The sequence below is a fragment of the Aethalodelphis obliquidens genome, unplaced genomic scaffold, assembly GCF_003676395.1.
Source record: "Aethalodelphis obliquidens isolate GAN/ISIS:26980383/991018 unplaced genomic scaffold, ASM367639v1 scaffold70, whole genome shotgun sequence".
NCBI lineage: Eukaryota > Metazoa > Chordata > Mammalia > Artiodactyla > Delphinidae > Aethalodelphis > Aethalodelphis obliquidens.
Genome location: NW_020838014.1, coordinates 3,386,080 through 3,404,030, shown reverse-complemented (window position 1 = coordinate 3,404,030; position 17,951 = coordinate 3,386,080). Strand labels below are relative to the sequence as shown.

Below are 17,951 nucleotides of genomic sequence, written 5' to 3'. Positions count from 1 at the left end.
TACCCTTAAATCCAGGTAAACATATGGAAACGCCATATTTTTGAAGGGTAGGGAAGAGGGGCTTTATTCTTGATGAAAGGGGAACGTTTGAAACTTCTCACTCACGTCCTCTTGTTTTCCTGGTAATTTTTCAGGCTATACGACATGTTCAGACCATGTATGAAGAAGCTTATAACGATTACCTTAGAGACAGGGAAAAGGGAAATGGGACTCTCATTACCTTCCACTCAACAGTAAGTGACTTTACTTCTTCCTTAAAATGGAATTTTCTAAAGATTATACATGAGCCAGGTTCTTTCTAATCACCTAGATTAAAAATAAATTGAGTGAAGCCAGGCAACTGCACTATATGTCTGCCTTCGTGGGAGCCACGGTTTGCATTATGTGTAGAACCTAGAAGAGAAAGAGGCCTAACACAGAGTCGACAGAAGGAAGTCAGGACATGCACCCAAAGGGACAGAAGCGCACACACAAATAAGAACATCGAGAAAGCCGCCCAAGTAAATATCAGGTTCTCTCAAGAGTGGCCTTGTGGGGCTTCCCTGGTGGCGCAGTGGTTGAGAGTCCGCCTGCCGATGCAGGGGACACGGGTTCGTGCCCCGGTCTGGGAAGCTCCCACATGCCGCGGAGCGGCTGGGCCTATGAGCCATGGCCGCTGAGCCTGCGCGTCCAGAGCCTGTGCTCCACAATGGGAGAGGCCACAACAGTGAGAGGCCCGCGTACTGCAAGAAACAAAAACAACAACAACAAAAAACAAAAACAAGAGTGGCCTTGTGATGTAACAGAAACAGCTGTGACCTTCAAGACAGAAAAGCTTATCTCTAGCTGCAGCTGTGCCAATGAACAGCTTTGTGACCTGAAGCGAGTTCCTTGCCTTCCTGATCCTCACTCAGCGCCCTCAGTTGTAAAATGAAGGGGCACATGAGACAGGCACGCTGCTTTTCTCCCGGGACATCCTGTGAGAACATGCTGTCAGTGCAGTGTTCTCAGCTACAGGCAGTTCATCAAGGAAGGCTCCCCGGGGGAGATGGGCCAGGCCAGTGTCATCCTGATTTCTCAACCCCTGTCATATGGAGAAGTAGCTATGAACTCCTGGCCAGGTGTTTTAAGGTAGCTCAGTTCTTGTCTGTCACAGGTCTGTCCTGGAAGGTGCCAACCATTTATCCTGTTCAGCTGCAGCTGCCCCAGGGACATCAGACAGCACACAGGTTCCTTTGTCTTTGAAGGGCAGCCGTAAGGCAGGACACCTGTTGGCTGGCCAGTATTCAAGCCCCAGTCTTTAGCCCCTGGGGTTTACTGTGGCCACTTCTCCTGTCCGTCCCAGGCTCTCCTCAGTTAATGAGCCTTTCCTGAAGCTCATAAAACTTTAGCTATCAGCAAGGCTGAAAGGAAGAATCTAAAGACCTAACTCCTGTCTAAAAACAATGGTTTACACAGGCACTGTCAGCTAGCTTCTTGCCTTGTTTGCATTGCCTTCAATCACCTCCTGTCATAAAACTTGGACAGATTTGGTGAAGTCCTTTCTTGCTTTGCTAGCACGACTGTGTGACTCTTCATCCTGTCTCCAGAACGGCCACTAGGTTGTAGTGTCAGGCCTCAGAGCTGTTTTGCGGCCTCAGCACGCCCAGTCCTTAGCAGTGATACCCGGACTTGTAGCTTCAGCTTCTCCCTCCTTGTGCTAAAAGCTCTTTTCGGACTCTCTAGTTTCAGTGCTGTGGAAAAGAAAGCTCTGAACAGGTCCAACCGACCTGCCCAAAGGAGCTCCTAGAACACAAGGTAAGCTTCTCTACCAGGTTCCTATCCTGCCTGTGGTGTTAAGATGGTTCTTGCCCTTGGGGTGGAGGGGTGATTCTGGGAGGCCCTCTGCCAGTGGCTTCTAGCCTCAGCTTTATTCTATGCAGAATAAGTGAAGCAATGATGAGTCCCAGGCTCCTGGTACCCTGGGGAATAATGGTGTGCTGACTTGCCAGTAATGATGCAAATGCAGTGGCATTAATTAAGCTCACCAGGGCCAGAGGTATGCACCCTAAGGACGTTGCCCCGTACCCTTCCAGGGGTGTCATCGCACTGATAAATGCTTCCTTTATTAAGTGCTGCGTGGCAGGCACGATGCCAGGTTCTGGAAACTCTAAGGTGAAAAACACATGGTCCCGGCCTCAGTGGCCTCACAGACTAGTCAAGGGAGCTGATGCTTGACAGAGCACAGTATCTGTACAGAATACAGTGGAGTCAGGAAAGCTTGCAGAGGATGGATCCTTGAGCCAAGTTTTGACAAAGGAAGGTCATTCCAGGCCCAGAAAGCGGCAAGAACAGAAGCATGAAATTCCAGGACTGGAGGAGAATCGGGAGTCCAGAGGGAATGGTGAGGGACATTTTTGAAAAGGCAGGCAATGGCATGGTTTTATACCTGGAAGTTTGGAGAAGCGGTTGCTTTTAGCAGAGGATTAACATAATCCGTTTTGCATTGTTGAAAGAGCACTCAGGCTGCTGGGTATGACTGGTAGAACAGAAGGCTGGAGACCAATGGAGGGAGGCCGCTTAGGTGGCACTTATGTTTTTCCTGGTGAGAGAGGATGAGGAACTAGAGCAAGTCACGTTCCGTGGGGAGGGAGAGGAGGCGACAGATACAGAGACGTCCAGGGGTAGAGTCAACAGGCACAGGTGACTGACTGGGTGTGAGTGGGGAGTGAAAGGGAGGAAGCTAAGACTTCAGATGCCTGCTTGGCTACAGAGAAGGAGAGGCTGAGTGTGTAGGAAGGAAAGGAGATAAGTGACAGCACAGGCTTCCTGAGGAGATGAGAGAATAAGATCCAGAGCCAGTAAAGGGGTTGACTTTCAGCAGAGCAGGGCACTTCTTTGACTTTAATGAGAAGGAAGTAAGAAGCAGTGTGCCTTTCTCATCTGCATGCTCACTGCCTACAGCAGCACCTGCCACCGGATGAATGGAGTGTGTAAGTTTATAGGTGCAGGTGAGGAAGGTTGGAAGAATTTCTACAGCTTGACTCCAATAAGTAAGGGAGCCACTATCTAGAGCAGTGGTTCTCAACTTTTACCAGAATGTATTGTAATTATTTTTGTGAGTCTGTGTCCTTCTCTAAACTGTGAGCTCCCTGAGGGCAAAAGTAACCATGTCTTATTCTCTCCATATCCACCACGCCATTCTGGTGACTAATGCAAGGCAGATGCTCAAGAAATATTTGTTGAATGAATGAATGATGAATGAATGAAGTATGACAGGAGATGTGAGGATAGCAGTAAGAGTTTCATATAGCTTAGGTGGGTATCAGAGAGAGCTGACCATTGACAAGTAAAAGGACCTGGGCAGCCTAAGGACAAAATTGGGTTGAGAGAATACCTCTGTATTTAAGAGGACCAAATAGAATTTGGAGAAACTAATTGCAATTACAAGTGATCTGTTCTGCCCCCTGTCCAATATTCCTCCATCTGTGAAGGTTCTTTGGACCTACACTGCACAGGTCTCTATGGGACACAGATGAAAGAATAGGGCCACCCAGCCTGGCCGCCATAGAAGAGAACAGTCCTCCAACCCCCAACACTTGGCTTTCCTTTGTTAAATTTGAATCTATACAGACTTTATAGCTTCTTACTAGGTGATGCCTACCTTGTATAGTAAATTGGACTAGGTATGTAGAAAGTCTTTTAAACTATAAATGACAATCCAAAAGCAAGGGGCTGTTATTTTGGGGATATTTTACTTTTTTTTATTTGCTGAAAGTAAGAAGAGGCCCCAAAGTTTTAATGCCTCAGGTCCCAGAATAGCTTCATCCAGCCAGGTTTCAGGGCTTTGAAGCAGCCATTGGCCTAAATAGGAAAATTCCACCAAAAGGAGAGTATTGTCATTTTTCCCCCAAAAACACTTTTGCTTTAAATTTATCAGAGTGATATCTGGGAGGAATGGTTTAAATAGGAACAGAAGCTGACATGGGTTAACTCTCACAGGATGCTCTGTAGAGAAGGAAAGGATTGGATCAGGGTGATGATTCACACATACCACCAGCTGTTATTCCTGACTTCTTCTTTTCCAACACAGAATTGCATTGATGAAATTGAGCGCATCATCAGCGTTAAGCTCCAGCTCATCGGAATTGTCGGTATTGGAATCGCAGCCCTCACGGTAAGAAAGTTCCACAACATACCTTCTTTGACACCTAAGAAGCCTTGAACCTTTGTATCTTGTTTCTCTTCAAGTGTGATATGGCAGTATCTTAGGAGAGATTTTTCATAAAAGACAAAGATGTTTTTGACAGAATATCTAAGAACAAAGCTAATTAGATACATCAATACTTAGTTCTCTCAAATATGATACAAATTTCAATGTTAAGCTAATTATGACTTTGAGTTTATCATTGTAATAACTTCCCATTTTAAGGTCACCAAGCTTAAACTAGATGAGTGATTTTTAATTCTGGGTCTCTTCCTTCGTTAGATATTTAAGACAACATAGATTAAACTCTCTCACCTATGATTTGCAGAGGTAGCACAGTGTAGTGATTAACAGCGCAAACTCTGGCATCACACTGTCTGGATACAACTGCTAGCTCCACTACTTACAAACCCTGGGGTCACTGGAAAGTTTCTTAATTTCTCTATGTCTCAATGCCCTCATCTGCAAAATGGGGATTTTAATATATCAACCTCAGAAAATTGTTGTGACAATTAAGTGGAATAATACATATAAAGTATTATTAGGAATTAATTCATATAAAGGGTCTGGAACATAGCACTCAATAAATGCTAGCTCTACATAGAATCTGAGTGTTCCCAAACCCTGAATCCAGGCAAACTATATATGGAAGTGTGAAGCATAGTGCATCCTTGCACCTGTAGGTAGCTCAGTACTTCTAAAGTACAAAAGAAGAGTGTGCAAGAGTTCATAGGGGCAGAAGGCTATGGTAAGTGTAGCAAGAGATGACACTGGAGAGGGTTATGAGGGTCCACATAATTGTGTTCTTTGTGTGACTTTTTGATAGGTTGGGCTTTATCCTTAAGGTAGAGGGGAGCCACCCAGGTTTGGAAGGACCTGTAGTGCAGTGTGGAGGTAAAGTTGGAGGGAAGTAAGATTGGAGTCAGGTAAGCCCATAAAGAGGTGATTTCCATTGTCCAAGGGCTGAGTGATAATAGCTAATGCTAAGATAATACTTACCCTCTAGCCCTCCTATGTAGATTAATTCATGGCCTAAGCTGAGGCAGGGGCAATGGAATTGTGAGGAAATCAATGAATTGGCAGGTCTCAGGGGACACACAATCATCTTCCCTCCTTTCTGTATTTAGAGCACAGAGGGCTGGGGCAGTGGGTGAAAATACTATGCTGAGGACCTCCCAATCCAGGGTCTTCTCTCAGGGCCTCCCCACCCGCCCTGGGGCTAGCCTGATGGCCATTCTGCGGCTTCCCAAGGACAATTCTGAGGCAGATGGTTTGAAAATGTTCTGCATTAACGGAGGTATCAAATAGACTCTCCCAACAATTCTACAGTCTCAAGGAATGAGCATTCTAGAAGTGGTCACCCCTGACTCATGACAGTGGCAGGATGAGTTTCTTTCTGAGGGGATCCCTTTAGGTACAACGAGGTCTAAGCAGGGGTTGCATCCAACCTTACAACCACGGAAAAGGGGAAGGCCCTGTGTTGGCCATCTGGCCTCAGAAGAAACGCCCAGAGTTTCTTCTTTAATTCTTTTCTTCATAAGGTAAGAGTTTCACAATGTAATCAGTTAACAAAATGTCCATTAGGTGTCTCCCCTGCCACACACTGGTACTGAGTTCTGTCAGCCAGAAGCTTGGAGCCCTGATCCCAGCTATTCCCTTAAGTCTGCCCCTTCCCCTCCAATAACTGATAACACATGCCTTTTTAAATTCAGCATTTACAGATCCTAGTCTAATGTAGGATGGGATTGAGGAGAGAATCAGAGAGATATGGTACTGATTTCTTTGAACAAACATTGAGAGTAGTCTATGAACAACGCACCTACAGATAGCATATCATAGGTTCTGCAAAATTAATAGGAGAAGTGATTGAGGAAAAGAAGGATTTTTTTGACGTCCTTCTATTCAAACCATTTAAGTAACTATTAATTTTGCTAAATATTTGTCTTTTCAAAGAAGCATCCAAGTGGTAGAAGATGTCAGTAGTACCATAGTACAAACACCACAATTTATGCTTTGGTAAAACTATTGAGTTAAATAATAAAGCATCATGTACACTTAAAAATGAACTGGGAATGAAGAGATGCTCCACTTTTTAATATGTGGTCACTGTTGCAAAAATTCAAAGCTTTGCCAGCAATAGAAAACTATTTAGACTGCAAGTGTATTTAAACAACAAGTGGTTACAAACACATTTTCCAAAATAAAAATATAAATGAGAGAGATTGGTTCAAGATGGTGGAGTAGAAGGACGTGCACTCACTCCCTCTTGCAAGAAAACTGGAATCACAACTAACGGCTGAACAGTCATCAACAGGAAGACACTGGAACTCACCAAAAAAGATACCCCACATCCAAAGACAAAGGAGAAGCCACAGTGAGACGGTAGGAGGGGCGCAATCACAGTAAAATCAAATCCCATAACTGCTGGGTGGGTGACTCACAAACTGGAGAATACTTATACCACAGAAGTCCACCCACTGGAGTGAAGGTTCTGAGCCCCACGTCAGGCTTCCCAACCTGGTGGTCTGGCAATGGGAGAAGGAATTCCTAGAGAATCAGACTTTGAATCCTAGCAGGATTTCATTGCAGGACTTCGATAGGACTGGAGTAAACAGAGACTCCACTCTTGGAGGGCACACACAAAGTAGTGTGCACATCAGGACCCAGGGGAAGGAGCAGTGACCCCATAGGAAACTGAACCAGACCTACCTGCTAGTGTTGGAGGGTCTCCTGCAGAGGCAGGGGGTGGCTGAGGCTCACTGTGAGGACAAGGACACAGGCAGCAGAAGTTCTGGGAAGTACTCCTTGGCATGAGGCCTCCCAGAGTCTGCCATTAGCCCCACCAAAGAGCCAGGTAGGCTCCAGTATTGGGTCGCCTCAGGCCAACCAACCAACAGGGAGGGAACCCAGCCCCACCTATCAGCAGACAAGCAGATTAAAGTTTTACTGAGCTCTGCCCACCAGAGCAACACCAAGCTCTACCTACCACCAGTCCCTCCAATCAGGAAACTTGCACAAGCTTCTTAGATAGCCTCATCCACCAGAGGGCAGAGAGCAGAAGCAAACAGAACTACAATCCTGCAGCCTGTGGAACAAAAACCACATTCACAAAAGATACACAAGATGAAAAGGCAGAGGGCTATGTACCAGATGAAGGAACAAGATAAAACCCCAGAAAAACAACTAAATGAAGTGGAGATAGGCAACCTTCCAGAAAAAGAATTCAGAATAATGATAGTGAAGATGATGCAGGACCTCAGAAAAAGAATGGAGGCAAAGATTGAGAAGATGCAAGAAATGTTTAACAAAGACCTAGAAGAATTAAAGAACAAACACCTAGAAGGATTAAAGAACAAACAAACAGATGAACAATACAATAACTGAAATGAAAACTGCACTTGAAGGAATCAATAGCAGAATAACTGAGGCAGAAGAACAGATAAGTGACCTGGAAGACGGAATGGTGGAACTCACTGCTGCAGAACAGAATAAAGAAAAAAGAATGAAAAGAAATGAAGACAGCCTAAGAGACCTCTGGGACAACATTAAACGCAACAACATTCGCATTATAGGGGTCCCAGGAGGAGAAGAGAGAGAGAAAGGACCCGAGAAAATATTTGAAGAGATTATAGTCGAAAAATTCCCTAACATGGGAAAGGAAATAGCCACCCAAGTCCAGGAAGTGCAGAGAGTCCCAGGCAGGATAAACCCGAGGAGAAACATGTCAAGACACATAGTAATCAAATTGACAAAAATTAAAGACAAAGAAAAAGTATTGAAAGCAACAAGGGAAAAATGACAAATAACATACAAGGGAACTCCCATAAGGTTAACAGCTGATTTCTTAGCAGAAACTCTACAAGCCAGAAGGGAGTGGCATGACATATTTAAAGTAATGAAGAGGAAGAACCTACAACCAAGATCACTCTACCTGGCAAGAATCTCATTCAGATTCGACGGAGAAATCAAAAGCTTTACAGACAAGCAAAAGCTAAGAGAATTCAGCACCACCAAACCAGCTCTACAACAAATGCTAAAGGAACTTCTCTAAGTGGGAAACACAAGAGAAGAAAAGGACCTAAAAAAACAAACCCATAACAATTAAGAAAATGGTAATAGGAACATACATATAGATAATTACCTTAAATGTGAATGGATTAAATGCTCCAACCAAAAGACACAGGCTCACTGAATGGATACAAAAACAAGACCCATATATATGCTGTCTACAAGAGACCCACTTCAGACCTAGGGATACATACAGACTGAAAGTGAGGAGATGGAAAAAGATATTCCATGCAAATGGAAACCAAAAGAACGCTGGAGTAACAATACTCATATCAGGTGAAATAGACTTTAAAATAAAGAATGTTACAAGAGACAAAGAAGGACACTACATAATGATCAAGGGATCAATCCGAGAAGAAGATATAGCAGTTATAAATATATATGCACCCAACATAGGAGCACCTCAATACATAAGGCAACTGCTGACAGCTATAAAGGAGGAAATCAACAGTAACATGATAATAGTGGGGGACTTTAACACCTCACTTACACCAGTGGACAGATCATCCAGACAGAAAATTAATAAGGAAACAGAAGCTTTAAATGACACAATAGACCAGATAGATTAAATTGATATTTATAGGACATTCCATCCAAAAACAGCAGCACATGGAACATTCTCCAGGACTGATCACATCTTGGGTCACAAATCAAGCCTTGGTAAATTTAAGAAAATTGAAATCATGTCAAGCATATTTTCTGACCACAACACTATGAGATTAGAAATCAATTACAGGGAAAAAAATGTAAAAAACACAAACACATGGAGGCTAAACATTACATTACTAAATAACCAAGAGATGACTGAAGAAATCAACGAGGAAATAAAAAAATACGTAGAGACAAATGACAAGGAAAATACGACCATTCAAAACCTATGGGATGCAGCAAAAGCAGTTCTAAGAGGGAAGTTTATAGCATTACAAGCCTACCTCAAGACACAAGAAAAATCTCAAATAAACAATCTAACCTTACACCTAAAGGAACTAGAGAAAGAAGAACAAACAAAACCCAAAGTTAGTAGAAGGAAAGAAATCATAAAGATCAGAGCAGAAATAAATGAAAAAGAAATGAAGAAAAAAATAACAAAGATCAGTAAAACTAAAAGTTGGTTCTTTGAGAAGATAAACAAAATTGATAAACCATTAGCCAGACTCATCAAGAAAAGGAGGGAGAGGCTCAAATCAATAAAATTAGAAATGAAAAAGGAGAAGTTACAACAGACACCGCCAAAGTACAAAGCATCCTAAGAGACTACTACAAGCAACTCTATGCCAATAAAATGGACAACCTGGAAGAAATGGACAAATTCTTAGAAAGGTGTAACCTTCCAAGACTGAACCAGGAAGAAATAGAAAATATGAACAGACCAATCACAAGTAATGAAATTGAAACTGTGATTAAAAATCTTCCAACAAACAAAAGTCCAGGACAAGATGGCTTCACAGGTGAATTCTATCAAATATTTTGAGAAGAGCTAATACCCATGCTTCTCAAATCCTTCCAAAAAATTGCAGAGGAAGGAACACTCCCAAACTCATTCTATGAGGCCACCATCACCTTGATACCAAAACCAGACAAAGATACTACAAAAAAAGAAAATTCCAGACCCATAGCACTGATGAATATAGATGCAAAAATCCTCAATAAAATACTAACAAACAGAATCCAACAACACATTAAAAGGATCATACATCATGATCAAGTGGGATTTATCCCAGGGATGCAAGGATTCTTCAATATATGCAAATCAATCAATGTGATACACCATCTATTAACAAATTGTAGAATAAAAACAATATGATCATCTCAATAGATGCAGAAAAAGCTTTTGACAAAATTCAACACCGATTAATGATAAAAACTCTCCAGAAAGTGGGCATAGAGGGACGTACCTCAACATAATAAAGGCCATATACAACAAACCTATAGCAAACATCATTCTCAATGGTTAAAAACTGAAAGCATGTCCTCTAAGATCAGGAAAAAAACAAGGATGTCCACTCTCACCACTATTATTCAACATAGTTTTGGAAGTCCTAGCCATGGCAATCAGAGAAGAAAAAGAAATAAAAGGAATTCAAATTGGAAAAGAAGAAGTAAAACTGTCACTGTTTGCAGATGACACGATACTATACACAGAGAATCTTGAAGGTGCCACCAGAAAATTACTAGAGCTCATCAGTGAATTTGGTAAAGTTACAGGATACAAAATTAATGCACAGATATCTCTTGCATTTCTATACACTAATGATGAAAAATCAGAAAGAAATTAAGGAAACACTCCCATTTACCATTGCAACAAAAAGAATAAAATACCTAGGAATAAACCTACCTAGGGAGACAAAAGTCCTGTATGCAGAAGACTATAAGACACTGATGAAAGAAATTAAAGATGATACCAACAGATGGAGAGATATACCATGTTCTTTGATTGGAAAAATCAATATTGTGAAAATGACTATACTACCCAAAGCAATCTACAGATTCAGTTCAATCTCTATCAAACAGAAATATAGATCAATGGAACAGGATAGAAAGCCCAGAGATAAACCCACGCACCTATGGACAACTAATCTATGACAAAGAAGGCAAGGAGATACAATGGAGAAAAGACAGTCTCGTCAATAAGTGATGCTGGGGAAACTGGACAGCTACATGTAAAAGAATGAAATTAGAACACTCCCTAACACCATACACAAAAATAAAATCAAAATGGATTAGAGACCTAAATGTAAGACTAGACACTATCAAACTCTTAGAGGACAACATAGGAAGAACACTGACATAAATCACAGCAAGATCTTTTTTGATCCACCTCTGAGAGTAATGGAAATAAAAACAAAAATAAATAAATGGGACCTAATGAAACTTAAAAGCTTTTGCACAGCAAAGGAAACTACAAACAAGATTAAAAGACAACCCTCAGAATGGGAGAAAATATTTGCAAACGAATCAATGGACAAAGGATTAATCTCCAAAATATATAAACAGCTCATGCAGCTCAATATTGAAAAAACAAACAACCCAATCCAAAAATGGGCATAAGACCTAAATAGACATTTCTCCAAAGAAGACATACAGATGGCCAAGAAGCACATGAAAATCTACTCAACATCACTAATTATTAGAGAAATGCAAATCAAAACTACAATGAGGTATCACCTCACACCAGTTAGAATGGGCATCATCAGAAAATCTACAAACAACAAATGCTGGAGAGGGTGTGGAGAAAAAGGAACCCTCTTGCACTGTTGGTGGGAATGTAAATTGATGCAGCCACTATGGAGAACAGTATGGAGTTTCCTTAAAAAACTAAAAATAAAATTAGCATATGACCCAGTGATCCCACTACTGGGCATATACCCAGAGAAAACTTAATTCAAAAAGACATGTGCACCCCAATGTTCATTGCAGCACTATTTACAATAGCCAGAACATGGAAGCAACCTAAATGCCCATCGACAGACGAATGGATAAAGATGTGGTACATATATACAATAGAATATTACTCAGCCATAAAAAGGAATGAAATTGGGTCATTTGTAGAGACATGGATAGATCTAGAGACTGTCATACAGAGTGAAGTGAGTCAGAAAGAGAAAAACAAATACCGTATACTAACGCATATATGTGGAACCTAGAAAAATGGTACAGATGAACCGGTTTGCAGGGCAGAAATTGAGACACAGATGTAGAGAACAAATGTATGCACACCAAGGGGGGAAAGTGGCAGGGTGGTGGGGTGGTGGTGTGATGAATTGGGAGATTGGGTTTGACATGTATACACTGATGTGTATAAAATGGACGACTAATAAGAACCTGCTGTATAAAAAAAATAAAATTCAGAATTTCAAAAATATATATATATAAATTAGATCTGGGATTAACCTGAAATATAAAATTCTAAAACCAGTAGTGTATTAGTCTTTTATAATTATTAAGAACTGCCCTATAAGCTAGAAATAGAGTCATTTTCTTAAACCAGAGTCTTGCTATTTTTAACAATAATAAAATAGGAATGTATTTTAAGCAGTTAACGGAAGTCTTTAACCAGTAGCCATAATTAAGTAGCACATATCAAAGTGCCACTTATATTCAGTAATTATTGCTTATAATTATTTGTCAACATGAGTTAAACATGCAAGCAGTTTGCTGGCCTTTTTTTAAAATCAATTTTCATCATTTGAAAGTCATTAATAAGTGGTTCCTTCTGTTTCAGATCTTTGGCATGATATTCAGCATGGTCCTTTGCTGTGCGATACGAAATTCACGAGATGTCATATGAAGCTACTTCTACATGTAAAGTTGTAATCTAGAGCATACAAATGTCACAGGAGCTGTCTCCTGGCTCATTTTTAATATTCAAAGGACATTAGGATCTAAAATAATTTGCTGTTAATTGTACATTTGCACATGTATGTATGTTTGGCTCATTACTGGTTTACCCCTTGAGTGAATGCCTATGTGTGTTGACTGAAGCATATTCATGTGTGATCTGCATGTTTCTGGTATATGCATAATGAAATCTGTTTGCTGGGAATTCCTGATTCTTGTTATGTGAGAGAAACACATATTTAACTCTCAGAAAAAGATCAAAAAGCTTTGATAAACTTTAAAAACTGGGTTATTTAGGAAAAAAATATGATAGTGGGTCAGTTTCTCAGACTCTAGACATAGGAAGTTAGATACAGAGAATTCAGGGATTTCTAGTTTGTGGAAGCAATAAGCTACAGGAATTGAGAGATCATGGTGCAGTGTTAAAAGTAACTGTGTTTGGGTTAGGTGTAAGGGTTTCCTGGGATTTTTCTTATATACATACTCTCCCCAGAATTCAGGACTAAACACATCTATAAAACTAAATATAGCTTGGAAAATCTAATTTGACTAAGTCATACTTTCCTAGTATTTAAAAAACAAAACAAAACAAAGAAAACGTTGCTCTGGAAAGAGGTGTCACACAGACAATCACATGCCCTATAAAACTGAGTGTTTTTAGGACTAGAAAGAAAATCTTTTAACAACTTTTTAAGGAAATATTTTTGTTCTTATATAAAGACATTTAAATATTGCTTTATGACTTTCCTTTTCTGACTCTTCCCTGAACTACTGTAACCCCCACATACACAAAAGGGCTTTTATCTCCAACTTTTCTGTATTTCTTCAGATGTAAGCATAGAAAGACTAAAGCAAGAGATCTGGCAGTTGCGAATTGTGGGAAAGAGAATTTTTACTGGCACTGTATCTTTGAAATACCTCATAACTTGAGTTTACATATTTTCCTAATTTTTTGGTATTTTTCTTATTTATTCACCTAGAGAATTCTTCTTTATAGATTAAGAACTACAGTTTTTGCCACTTAAAATATACTATATCATGAGCATCTTAGCCAAACCAAAATAAAGAAAAACATCCTCTCCTAGTTTTGTGCACACAAGAGAGACAAGCTAAGGAAACAAAAATACACACACAACAGAAATATGTTCCTTCTGTGCAGGTCTCCTATAAAAATAAAATGTTTGTGTTCTTTATGGTCTTGACGCTTCATTGTAATCCCAAATTTACAATCTAAATTGACATATACGTCCATTTTTAAATAGCAACTTGGTACATTTAGTAAATCATGGATTTTTTAAAATTACATTTTAAAAGGCCACACAAAAATGAAAGTATGGGGGACTTTTGGAAACCCCCAAGTAAGTTTGTACTCATGTGAGAACACAAGTCTTTGGGTCTACACTAAAGGAGAGTGTGCACTCCGAGAAAGTTCTACAAAACATTTTGCTGAGAACGTGTAACCATTTGAAATAATCTCACTCCCATAGGGAACCACATTTCTCCTGCCATACTTGCTATTGCTACTAACTGTGGAGGAAGATTTCTAGAAAAAAAGTCAGACTGGAAGCAAGCCAAAAATTTAATTGTGCATGGCTACTTTGCTGTGTCTGTAGCTAACAGAAAGACTATTTTAAGAAACTCAATAGATGTTTCTACCCTGGTAGTTGAGAAGTAGAGCTTTTTAAGTAAAGAACAAAAAGCCACCATCTCTCCTGGTGGCTTATTTCACCTGTCTGCCTGAAGACAGGAAACAGGCTTAAGGGCATACTTAGGTTTCTTCCAGCTCAGAATCTTCTGGGATTCAACAAAAGTGAGTTTCATTCTATATCTGAATTAACCTTAAAGAAGTGTAGCTAAAAGTGGAAGAGTAGAGATTTGTTCCATATGTGATTAAAGTGTGACTTTTGGGAGTAATTTTTCTAAAGTATGTGCCATGAGTAAAATTAGAGAATTTCATCTCTGAGTGAGGGAAGAATTACATACCTATATATCTTGAATCTACATATGCATCTTGAATATATATCTCTTGAATATATATACATGTATAACTTGAACATATGTATACGTGTGTGTATATATATGTATATGTGCACACATACATGTATACATATATGTGTACAAATATATACACACACGTATAAAGTTTTGATTATATCTGTTTATCTGAACTAATTTGAGATCAGGCCCAAAGATTTTCTTAAATGTATGGTGCCAAGGCACAGAATTAAAACTTCTTGATGAAATATTTTAAGTTATTTCAAATTAAATTTTCTATGTACCAGAATTTCTTGTTTGATTTATCTTAAAATCCTGTTATATCTTTATACACACTCATTCAACTTATCTAAATGCCTGTCAATCAACCCAAATAATATGGTGAAAAAGGAAAGAGTAGTAACCTTTCTATAGTGTTACTAATAGGCGCTGGGCTTAACAACACACTAACAAAGTTATTGCATATAGTTATGTTTCAATTAATATTGTTTCACCCGAATTACACCTCTTTCCCCCAGAGTAGCTCCTTTGTCATCCATAGTACAACCTGTAAAATTACACACTGATACAGAGGCCAGTGTAACCGCCCGTGCAGTCACCAATGACAGGTGCTCTCGTTTCCCCTGTGAGCAGTGCCAGTAGGTTTGGTGTGGTGAGAATGAGGCTCCTGGAAAGATGGCAATGAAGGAGATAGTGTATTTTCCCTTCTGAAGTAAGTTTATCAGAGATTAAAAAGAAGAGACCCCCTCTGTGTCATGGGTAAAATGTGGTTTCCATGGCCCCAAGGGCAGCCCTTGAGTATTTAGGAGGTGCACCCCAGCTTTCCCGGTTCACCGCTCCCATGTAACTACCAGCCCCTATGATTTCAGCAGCCCCATTTTCCCCACCCCTAGGAGGGAGCACTAATGAACCCTTGAAGCTAGTCACTTAACTACATCATCTTAGTTTGGCCTCATCAAAATCAAATTTGTGTTAAGGTATACTTTAAGACAGACAAATGGTTTCTATTTTCTTTCAATATGACTTTTTTTTTTTTCTATAAAATGTAAGGTACTGTATGTAGGTGTCTTTTGAAAGGTAAAAAGACTACAATGCAAAATGTTGTTGTTAATCATTTTGTTGGTTTTCTCATTTTAAAAACAACCACTAAATACATTTCAGGAATCCACTATTCAGATGGCTATCTCCTGGGGACATGGAATACATGAAGAATAGAAGTAATATGTCCTGAATGTTGCAAAGCAAAATCTATGATGATTTCACAAAGTTTTTAGCTAATATACCAGAAACACTCCAAAATTTTGGTGTTGTTTTTGTTTTTGTCCTGTATAATTTATGATGGTTTTACTTATATTCAATAGAAGAAATTTAACTTAAATTAAAAGAAATAACCAACAAAGTGCCTAGCATGCCTGGCACTGATGAATATTATTACCTATTGTTACAATTATTATGTTTATGAGTTTTTGTTAATTATAAATCAAACGTGTAATTGTGTATAACTAAAGATACTTCTGCATGATACCAAATACCTATTTGAACACATTCATTTGCTGAATTAATGAATAGTTTTTTTATATATTTCCCAATTCTATTTTAATTTAAAGACTACATATCAAGAGCCATAGCTACAGTTCCTATAGTTTTCCCTGGGCCTGCTCTGCCTTGTAAGATGCAACCCATTCTAATATTAGAATTGTTTTCTTACTTTGTTTTGGAAATACTATTTTGTACACTTGAAAAAACTCTTTATAAGAATGCTGATATGCTAAGATGAACAAGACAAGTCTCTGTCCCCAAGGAGGTTAGAGTGGAAAAAAGGCAAGTATAATTACCATGAGGTAAGTGCTATGATAATCATTAACCCGGAGTGGATCCATTCAGCCTTGGGAAGGATGGTCAGAGGAAAGAGGTTTCCTGAATTTTGAGGTCACCAAACTGAGTCCTGAAGAACCCATACAAATGAGTCAAGTAAAAAGAAACAGAGGTAGAAAAGAAAAAGGGATTACTGAGGAACAGTATGAAGAAGGCCCTGAAACAGAGAAAGCATGGAAACATTCAAAGAGGGAAGGTCAAGAACTGAGTTGATAAAGGGCCCTGTTAAACTGTGCTAAGAAGTCTTAGGTTTGTACAGAGGTCGTTGGGAAATTTTTAAACAAAATCAAATTAATTTGATTAATTGATTTTAATCAAATTAATTTTTACAAAATCAAATTTCATTCTTTTAAAGATTACTTAGCTTTAGTATAAACAGTGATTGGAGGGCAAAGGCCAGAGTCATGAGGATTTCTAACTAATGAAATGCAAATTCTACCAAGAAGTAGTAGACAGATGCAAGAGAAATTGAGGGAAAGAGGAGCCTAGAGCCATGCCTAGGTTTCTTGGCAGCTGGAAGATAGTGGTGTACAGGAGGAAAAGCAGATTGTACTGATGATGCTAGTTGGAGATGACTACAGGACATCCAAGAGGATATATAAACAGGCACTGGATACATGACTCTGAAGCTCGGGAAAGAAGTCTAGACTAGAACTGTAGTTGAGGAATCTGCAACATAAAAGTAGTAATGCCCAGATTTGAACAATATGAGCCACCTCTCATATTTAAGATCTCAGTGATAAAGTTTAAAAAATTATAATCTCCTACTCTAGGAAGATAAAAGCCCCAAACAATTCTTTACTCCCCATGCATTTCTTAATCTCAGACTGGAGTGTCTCTTAGCTACCTGCATTCCTTCAATAGCTGCCATCTAAACTGTCTTTTAATGCAATGAGTGTAATTCCTTAGGACAACCAAGGTTGAATGAATACAAATTGAAGTTTCTCATATGCTCTACATTGAACAGTGTCCACAAGGTCAACAGGACACATAAGATTATCACAACAGTAGCCCTTCCTTCACAAAGTTTATAACCTTCACCCCTACAGCACCAAGCAAAATTACATTCCCAGAAGGAAGTATAGTCCAGAACTATATTACTGTTGCCTGCTAAACACCATAGCATAGATTTTGAGTCATCTTAGAGAAAAAGGGTATAAAGGCATGACAGGAGAAAATGTTGACTTCAGCCTCATTAGGACTGGTTATAAATGCCATGAATGTATTACATTGAGACTCCAGATATGTGACCTCCACTGGGCCCTCTAGGGAAGCAGAAAGGTCAGGGAAGATCAGGACTAAAAATTGTCCTGAATATTGGACTATTAGCAAGTCTTTGTTGACCTTATTGAAAACAGTTTCAAGGGAAGATAGGAGTGGAAGTCAAATTGTAATGGGTTAGGAAGACGATGAGAAGTGAGGCAGTAAATATTTAGTGTAAGGGTCTTGCTCTGGTCTGATTGTTTCTCCCTAAAATTCATATGTTGAAATCCTAATGCCCATTGTGATA

At 39.5% G+C, this 17,951-nt stretch overlaps 1 protein-coding gene across 1 annotated transcript in view; it reads left to right on the top strand.

Annotated features, from left to right (window-relative positions):
* The window catches only part of TSPAN2 (tetraspanin 2), a 41,989-nt gene extending 27,134 nt beyond the window's left edge, over window positions 1-14,855 (top strand). Inside the window, exons 5-8 of the mRNA XM_027090967.1 lie at window positions 135-233; window positions 1,705-1,776; window positions 4,052-4,135; window positions 12,456-14,855. Coding sequence (XP_026946768.1) covers window positions 135-233; window positions 1,705-1,776; window positions 4,052-4,135; window positions 12,456-12,521 — 321 coding nt within the window. The 3' untranslated portion in view covers window positions 12,522-14,855. The remainder of the gene's footprint in view (window positions 1-134; window positions 234-1,704; window positions 1,777-4,051; window positions 4,136-12,455) is intronic.
* The last annotated feature ends 3,096 nt before the right edge of the window (window positions 14,856-17,951 follow it).